Source organism: Rattus rattus, chromosome 2, assembly GCF_011064425.1.
Source record: "Rattus rattus isolate New Zealand chromosome 2, Rrattus_CSIRO_v1, whole genome shotgun sequence".
NCBI classification, from domain to species: domain Eukaryota; kingdom Metazoa; phylum Chordata; class Mammalia; order Rodentia; family Muridae; genus Rattus; species Rattus rattus.
Window position 1 is genome coordinate 3,151,424 of NC_046155.1, and position 9,026 is coordinate 3,160,449.

The 9,026-nt window shown below is 49.0% G+C and overlaps 1 protein-coding gene and 1 pseudogene across 2 annotated transcripts; both read left to right on the forward strand.

Annotated features, from left to right (window-relative positions):
* Positions 1-632: 632 nt before the first annotated feature.
* On the forward strand, positions 633-1,820 carry LOC116890767 (annotated as a pseudogene).
* Positions 1,821-4,050: 2,230 nt separating this feature from the next.
* C2H11orf86 (chromosome 2 C11orf86 homolog) lies at positions 4,051-5,952 on the forward strand. 2 transcript variants are annotated; one of them, XM_032891234.1, is made up of 2 exons: positions 4,051-4,507; positions 5,134-5,952. In XM_032891234.1, the coding sequence occupies exons 1-2, from the start codon at positions 4,235-4,237 to the stop codon at positions 5,227-5,229; spliced, it is 369 nt and encodes a 122-aa protein (XP_032747125.1). In that variant the 5' UTR covers positions 4,051-4,234; the 3' UTR covers positions 5,230-5,952. The 2 variants fall into 2 exon arrangements, with proteins under 2 accessions (XP_032747125.1, XP_032747124.1); XM_032891233.1 differs by having other exon boundaries at positions 4,130-4,507; positions 5,131-5,952.
* Positions 5,953-9,026: the final 3,074 nt, after the last annotated feature.

The following is a 9,026-nucleotide window of genomic DNA, read 5'->3' on the forward strand; positions in this document are numbered from 1 at the left end:
TACAAGCTTCTGCTTCCTGATCTGAGATGTGATGATGAGTCAAGTGCGGGGGCACCTGTGGTCCTAAGAAATCAAGAGACTGAGGTAAATCATTTGACTCTAGAAGTTCAAGACCAGTCTGGGTAATTTAGTGAGACCCTACCTCAATCTTTAAATTATTTTTATACTTTTGAGTTTTATTATGTGTATTTCTTTATTGGGTGGGGCTGCCAAATGATGTGTGTGGAGGTCAACAGATAACTTGGATGAAGTAGTTCTCTCCTTCCACTTAAACTCAGGGACTGAACTCACATCATTAGGCTCCTTGGAAATGCTTTAACCCACTGAGCCATCTTGCTAGCTCCTATCTCAATTTCAAAAATAGAATGTGCAGCCTCACTCAGGGAGCTCAAATAAAATCCATAGAGAGATTACCTATAGAGCTGGTGAAATTACTTGAAACAGGACTCAGTCGTTAGAGCATTACATAGCTTAATCAGGCCCTGAGCCAATCCACAAAACGCACACAAATGCATGCACATATAAAACACACTCCCTCTTCTGGCCTCCTCAGACGCCAAGCAGGCACATGGTGCACATACATACATGAAGGCAAAAACACTTGTACACATAAAATATTTCTAGCCCAGAGTCTGGGAGTCAAAGCCAGTTGTCAACCCAGTCCTGTCCTGCACTCGCCTGCCTCTTCTTTTTTGCTTTTAACATGACAGATGCTGCTGTGTCCTTCTTGGCTGGTGGAATGGCTACGGCCAACTCCAAGACAGCGGTAGCACCCATCGAGCGGGTCAAGCTGCTGGTGGTGCAGCACGCCAGCAAGCAAATCGCAGCAGATAAGCAATACAAGGGCATCACAGACTGTGTGGTTTGTATCCCCAAGGAACAGGGAGTCCTGTCCTTCTGGTGTGGTAACCTGGACAATGTCATCAGATATTTCCCCACCCAGGCTCTCAACTTTGCCTTCAAAGATAAATACAAGCAGATCTTTCTGGGTGGTGTGGACAAGAGGACCCAGTTTCGGTGTTACTTTGCAGGGAACCTGGCATCAGATGGTGCTGCTGGGGCCACATCCTTGTGCTTTGTGTACCCTCTTGATTTTGCCCGTACCTGTCTAGCAGCTAATGTGGGTAAAGCTGGAGCTGAAAGGGAATTCAAAGGCCTTGGTGACTGCCTGGTTAAGATCTACAAATCTGATGGGATTAAGGGCCTGTACCAAGGCTTTAATGTGTCAGTACAGGGCATTATCATCTACCGAGCTGCCTACTTTGGGATCTATGACACTGCAAAGGGAATGCTCCCATATCCCAAGAATACAAACATCTTCATCAGCTGGATGATTGCAGTCTGTCACTGCTGTTGCTGACCTGACTTCCTATCCCTTTGACACGGTTTGCCGTCGTATGATGATGCAGTCTGGACACAAAGAAACTGATATCGTGTATACAGGCACGCTTGACTGCTGGCGGATGATCGCTCGAGACGAAGGAAGCAAGACTTTTTTCAAGGGTGCATGGTCCAACATTCTCAGAGGCGTGGGTGGTGCCTTTGTGCTTGTCTTGTATGGTGAGATCAAGAAGTACACATAATTATGTCCGAGGTGTTCTCCCCGAGAACAGGCATGCTGTATAATAGACCATATTCTTGAACATTCTGGACAGATTCTCTGGGCTTGTCTGTCCTATCAATGGCAACTATTTACCAGTTGAAAAGTGGGAAGCAATAATATTCATCTCACTAGTTTTCTCTTAAAGCCATTTCCATAATGACAATAATGATGGGACTCAATTATATTTTTTATTTCAGTCACTCCTGATAATAAAAAATGGAAGAAATAAAAATATCCAAAACCAAAATAATTTTAAATTGGAAATGTGGGTTTCTTTAAAAAATTAAGTTACATTATTTGGTGTGGGGGGGGGGTGTATAGGCCAGCTGTGGTATGAATGTAAAGGTCACAGGACAACTCTCAGGAGCCAGTTCTCTCCTTCTACCATGGGCACCCCAGGCTAGTGATAAAGGCCTTTACCCAGTGAACCAGCTTTCTAGCCCCAGAAATGTGGACACTGATAACAAATGCTCAGGGCAACAGGTAAATCCAAAACTGAGCTTGTTCCAGACATGTGGAAGCCCCTTGGTCTTCAAGTTATATAATTCTAAAGAATCTGCTGGCCCAGATCCCCCTTTTCCCAGTCTCGTTCTGCTGTGGGTAGCCTCACTCCATGTTCATACCATTTTTCCCATCCAACCCATTTTATAGATGAGGAAACTTACAAGAGAAGTGTTCACACACAAGAATAGATGTCATCGACTTGCTTTGAACATGCATCCAAGACCCTCTGCATCCTAGTTAAGTCACACAGTGGCCTGAGTTCTTATTGTTTGCTTGCTTGTTTTGTGTTCTGAGACAAGGTTTTTCTGTATAACAACCCTGTCCTGGACTTGTAGACCCAGCTGACTTCAAACCCACAGAGATCTGCTTGCTCTTGCCTCCTGAGTGCTGGGGCTAAAGATATCCGCTAAAGGTTGCCTGCCTGGCTTTAGCCTGAGTCCTTTGTCACTCTTACGTGGAGGGGACCAAAGACAGAAGGTCACAGAGCTTGAAGCAATGAAACGGCAGTCTACTTAGAAGGCAGTGGTCCCTAGGGCCTGAGCTCTTAACCATGTGCTTTGCTAGAATATTGAGGGCAAAGCTAAAGCTGGAAATATTCAGTTCTCCTGACACCTCCCCTGGCCCTGTCCTGCTTTCTCCCGCACACACACCTCGCCAGGCTGAGGATGAAGCATACTTGGTACAGTGCTTGCCTAGCGTGCGTGAGGATCCGTGTTCCGTTCCCAGCACTAACTACACAAGGCATAGTGACCCATACTTGTAACCCAAGAATTCAGAAGGTGGAGGAGGGCAGAGATCAGGAGTTCAAGATTATCCTCTGCCACATAGTGAGGCCCATCTGGGCAACATAAGACCCTGTCTAAAACAAAACAAAAGTCTGGCACTGAAATAATATTTACTGTGGGCCTTTTTTTTTTGCTCTGTGTCTCCGTATAGGGTGTGTGAAGGGTGTGTGTGTGTGTGTGTGTGTGTGTGTGTGTGTGTGTGTGTGTGTGTGTGTGTAGGCCAGAAGTTGACATCAGGTATCTTCCTCTGTCATTATCTTTATTTTCTTCTTCTTCTTCTTTTCTTTTCTTTTTTTGGTTTTTGAGAGAGGAACTAGCTGTGTAGACCAGCCTGACCTAAAAGTCACAGAGATCCCCCTGACATGAACACTGAGATAAAAGACATGAGCCACCTCACCTGGCCTCACCTTTTTACATTTTCAGATTACATCTGTTTGTTTGTGTATTCTTGAAGCATGTGTGGTGGAGAGAGGACAACGTGTGGGAGCCAGGTTGGTGAATCCCAAGGATCAAACTCAGGTTGTCAGGCCTGGCAGTGCCTGGACCCACTCAACCATTCTGATAACCTTCACCTTATTTTTTGAGATAGCGTCTCTCACTGAACCAGGAACTCACCAATGCAGCTCAAACAGGGACTGCAAAACCCAGGGAGTTTCCTGTCTCTCCCTGGGCCTGGGGTGACAGATGTGTGCTACACATTCACCTTTTCCCAGGGCCACCAGAGAACCAAACTCACATCCTGTGTAGCAAGCACTTTATGAATGAACCATCTCCCCAGCCCCTCCCTGCAGGTCATGGTTTTGGGTGTGTACCACTGACCTCCAGAGTGCGTTTCACCTTGTAAAAATGAAAGTCTGGAGCCATTAAAACAACTACTGTCCACTGTCTGGCCCTGCCTTACCCAATTTCACTCTGGTATTTATGATCTTGACTGTTCTAGATTGAAACTGTTCTGTTCCCTCTTCTGTTGTGGAAGTAATCTTTGCCAATGAGGTGAGTGGCATGGCCAGCCAAGACCAAGTCCAGAGGAGGCCAGTCAAGTCTCCAGGTGGAGTGGTCAGAGAAGGCTTCTGAGGGGAGAAGGGAAGACAATTGGAGCCAGTTCAGCATTCGGAAGGATCCTGAGCTGGAAGCCAGCCTGGACTATATAGCCCCATAGGGTGAGGAGTCAATGGGGAAATGACTCAGAGATGTTTAGCCTTTGTGGCCTGCCCTTTGGTTTATGACGGCCACCTCAGCAACACTGACCTTTGCCCTCAGGTGATGTCCCGTCATATGAGTGAAGGCACCAGGCCCTCTCACAAAGCTAGTGGCTTACAGACCAGTGCTAGCTTCTAGAACCATGGGGACCAGCCTGCGCAGTCAGTCCTTTCGAGAACCCCGGCCCTGCTATGGGAGGCTCCATGAGTCCCACGGGAGATCTCTGGAGGGCCGACTCCGCCGGGCACTGAGCCTCAGACAGGGCCGTGAAAAGTCCAGGTCCCAGGGCCCCAGTGGCACGGAAGGGCTGGAAGTCTCTGTCCAGGAGCGGCTGCCAGGGACCCTAGGAGACACAGAACAGCTGATCCAAACCCAGAGAGGAGGGAGTCGACGGTGGCTGAGACAATACCAACAGGTGCGGCTTCAAATCGAATGATCGGTTTCGCGGGGAAGGGTGGGGACGTGGGGCAGCAAAAGGTTAAGAGCACAGCTGACCTGAGGGAAGCCAAGCAAAATGCCCAGGGATTGAGTGCATTTGACTAAAAGCAGTTGTGATTTTTTTTTCCCCCTGTGGGCACTGGGGATTCACTGAAGGTTGGAGGAGAGTGGGCTAATGGAACCTGGGTGTAATATGGTGAGAGCTGTGTCTGTTTTGAGATGGGGTCTCACTAAGTAGTCCAGAGTGGCCTGGAACTCTTGATCCTACTCTGTACTGAGTGCTGGGAGTACAGGCATACATTACCACACAAGCCTTTCAGAGCTGTATTAAGATGATTAATGTAATCCTATGTTGCAAGGGTGACTAGAGCAGGAGGCAGGGAGATTGGCCAATGCAACTTCTGGCAAGTTACCGTCCTTACCTCTCACCAGGGAAGAAGAGATTCTCCCACCCATCCTGGCCCTGCTTTCCATGGGGAAGGGTCTCCCCTCCCCCAGGAGCTTAGCTTCTCTTTCATGGCTCTAGCCCCACCTGGTGGCGGTGAGTGGAACACCACTTGAAGCCACTACTATGATGTTTTCCCTACTTTGGTCTTCCAGCAGGTGAAAAGAAGGTGGAAGAGCTTTGTTGCCAGCTTTCCCAGTGTGACCCTGAGTCAACCAGCCTCCCCAGAGGCCTTGTTGGACACCAACAGCTAGAGCTGCTGTGACTGCCCCTCACTCCATCGGCTGCACTCCTGTGTCTCCTTGTCTGCCTCTACATGGCTTTCCTGGACTCTGAACTGCTCCAGCCTTCGAACTTTGTCTTATGACCCAAGGAAGCCTCTGTCACCAGATCATCAAGGTCCCATGTGGCTGCCCTTCTTGGTTCTGGCACCTATCTCTTAGCCAAGACCTCTGTAGGCCTGAGGAGAAGATGCTTGGCTCTCTGCCTTTTGGGTTTAATGACCCCTGGGTTTATGAAGACCTTGAGGATCTAAACTGGAATGAGAGCAGCAACTTTGACCCCCTGGCCCCACACAGACCAGCCACCCACTTCCAGGTCGGGGTTCAGTGAAGCCAAAGAAAGGCTGAGAACTTCGTGAATATCACCTGGTCTAGGACCAAGCTCCACCTGCCTTTCTGGGCAGCTGCTAGTGACTGGCCAAGACTTGGGCCTCCCTCATAGACTGTGAGCCTTCAAAGGCTAGGACCACGTCTGGACTGTCCTCAGTGTGGGTGCTGTATGCCTGGGAAGCCCAAACATGCATCTCGATGCCTTTGGACTTCATGATATCCCGATGAAGGAAGCAGGGAAATCTTCACTCCCTGTGGGGCAGAGGGAAACTGAGGCCAGAAGTGGAGAAGAGACCTTCCTCCTACACCACACACACACACACACTGCCTAACACTGGGATTGAAACATTAATAAAGCCACTGAGCTGAAAGAAACTATTTGCCTCGTGACTAATATACAAGTTCCAAGCCTCTCCCAACTCCTGTGAGACAGACCAGGCCCAGAGTCCACGCTCTTACTCTGAAGAGCAACACAGTGATGGGCTCCTTGTTTTCTCACAGCTCAGAAACCTGGTAGAACCTCTAAGGCATAAAAGAAGTCCTGGGCAGTATCTGTCCCTGGTGGCCATTGGGAACTTGGCCTAGAAGCTAGACTGTGAGAACAGAGCAGAAACTTTAAAAATTACGTTTTTATTTGTATGATCACATGTGTGTGTATGTGTGTGTGTGTGTGTGTGTGTTCGCGTGCGTGTGCATGACACAGTGTACCTGTGGAAGTCAGAGAACAACTTTCAGAGTTGGTTCACTTTTTTCATTGTGTGTCCTGGGGTGTCAAGGACACACAGCCACTGATTTCCCCACTGAGCAATCTTGCCAGCTCTATCTGTTTATTTTGAGGTAAGATCTCTTGTAGCCAATGCTAGCCTCAGACTCACCGTAAAGCCAAAGCTGGCCTTGTACTCCTGACCCCCCAACCTCTAACTCCCAGATGCTGGGATTACAGGGATGTGTCAATACACCTGACTCTTGACCTTCTGACATGGCCTCCAGAGCTGTGAGTCAGCGTCTCAAGTTTCTAGTTTGGGGTCACTTGTGCCAGAGGACATGAGACTCTCATGTGCTTGGGGGTTTTAGCCACTCAGTAGGACCACGACATTATCAGTCTGAATCATTGACTAGGGAGTAGGGGTTACACCCACAGCCTGTGCTGACCAAAGCTCATAGGACAAGGCTGCCTCTCCTTGAACTTGCTGTGAACATCCCTTTCAGACCATGCTGGCTGCATTGTAGGTGTTCAGGAAGTATGTATTGCACATGGATCAGCATGGACAAAGGCTAGATTTCAGACAGGCTGTGATGTGATTCAGAAGCACAAACTGCTCAAAGGTATCAGACCGCAATGCCCTGCCTCAAAGGCCTCAGACCGCAATGCCCTGCCTCAAAGGTCTCAGACTGCAATGCCCTGGTTCAGGCACTGCGTGTATTTGCTGCGAGATCGATTTCTTTCCCTGCTCCCCACTGCCTCCCATGTCCCTGTCGCATACCTTGCCCATTCACTTCCATTGGTTTATGGGCCACAGAGGAGGAGTGCTTTGAGCCAGGCTCTGTAACAGCTGCCTAGATCCTCCTGCAACTTGGAGCCTCAGTTTCCCCATCCATCAAAAGAGACGACAACCTTACCTTTCCAGATTTAGCAGGGGGAGGCAAGGAGACCACACTGAATCAGACCAGAATCATAGTTATGCTGAGCTCAAATCTGACCAGAAAGAGCTGGGGTGATGGAGTGTTTGGTTCAGGGTGGGGGTAGCTCCTTGCCAATTAGCTAGCTGCCTCAGAGAGGACATTTTCCCCACCTTCTAGACCTCTCTGTCAGTGTAGGCACATATAAAGGTTGAGGTATCCAGAGGCCCCCTAGCACAGGTCAGCATGCCTGTGCAGAGGCACGTGCCAAAACTTGCCACTCACTTGCCCACAGACAACATCTGTCCAGCTGTCTTGAGCTACATCTTCCTTTCATCCCCCTCCTCCCATATGTACTCTTCTTCCTCTGTCCTCTGTGGGCAGAGCCACTTGGTCTTAGTCCAAGGGTCTTGAGTCTTACAGCTAGCAGGCCCCAGGACTCTCTTTTCTCCAGTCTGCCCAGCTCAGCCTCCTTTGGAACCTGCTCAATGCTGGGGAGAATATTCTTCACCCAGCATGTCTCCGTCAGTGCTCCTTCTGTCCTTAAGTGGTTCAGACTGTGTCTGTAAGGCACAGACAGCGGCCTGATGCTCAGTTACAAAATGGAATAAATGTTCACTAGGGCAACACAGGGACAGGGATATAGGAGGCCTGATGTCCTGCACCATGGCTGGGCTCTGGGCCTAACTGGGCATCTTCTTCAGCTTCCTGAAAGGAAGAATGCTGAAGCAAGTTGGGGAAAGAAATCCTGATGGGGAAATGGGGCCTCGTGGCTGCGCTAATAGGGAAGCAGTGAGGCACACAGAAAACACTGTGACCCCAGCATCTCTCTGAACGAGGGCTGTGTATCCAAAAGAGGTCATTTATCTTACAGATGAGGAGAACAGGGCTACAGTGGACCAGGGACCAACTGGGACTGACAGTCAGAGCTGATGCCTCCCAGGTCGGGGCTTATGCTGGATATCCAAAACCCCACTCTGAGGGAGACTGTTGGGGTACAGTATGGACAACCAGTCGAAGGGAGGAGCTGAGGAAGCCAGGGTCTGAGGGTCAAAGCCTCCTCCCTGCAAGTAACTTGACTTTAGGGAGGATCACTCTCCACTCCTGCATGTTCTTGCTCTTGTGTTCTTTCTCCCCATCTCCCTCTCCCACTTTCAGTTGTGTGCCTGTTGTATGTGTGTGAACATGTCACATGGTATATATGTGGACGTCTGTGGAAAACTTTGTAGAATAGGTTTTCTCCTTCCATTTTTAGTTGGGCTCCTGGGATCAAAATCCAGTCACCAAACTTGAATGTGCAGTGTACACCTCTACACACTGGACCATCTCATTGGCCCCTCTTCTCTGGTCTTAACTGTCTCTTCTATAAATGGACATGCTGATCCTTTGGGGTGCTATATCCCAAGATAAAACCCTCACACTCCCAATTTGCCCTTATCAAGCTAGAGAACAAAGTGTGTAAAATGTCCAAGGTCTGGGTAGATAGCTCAGACAGTTAAAGACTTGCTACCCAAGTGTGAGGACCCGAGTTCAATCCCAAGCACCCAAATAAAAATCCAGGTGCAGTCGCATGTGCTTGGGGAAGGGGTGTCCCGAGAGCTCATTGGCCAATCAGCATAGCCTAATGAATGAGCCATGGGTCCCAGTAAGAAACCCTGTATGATCAGGGTATGGAGGTGCGCACTTTAATCCCAGCACTCGAGAGGCAGAGACTGGTAGATAGCTCTGATTTAAGACCAGCCTGGTCTACAGAGCTACATGGTAAAACCCTGATAAAGAAAGAAGGAGGAAGAAGAGGAGGAGGAAGAAGAGGAGGAGGG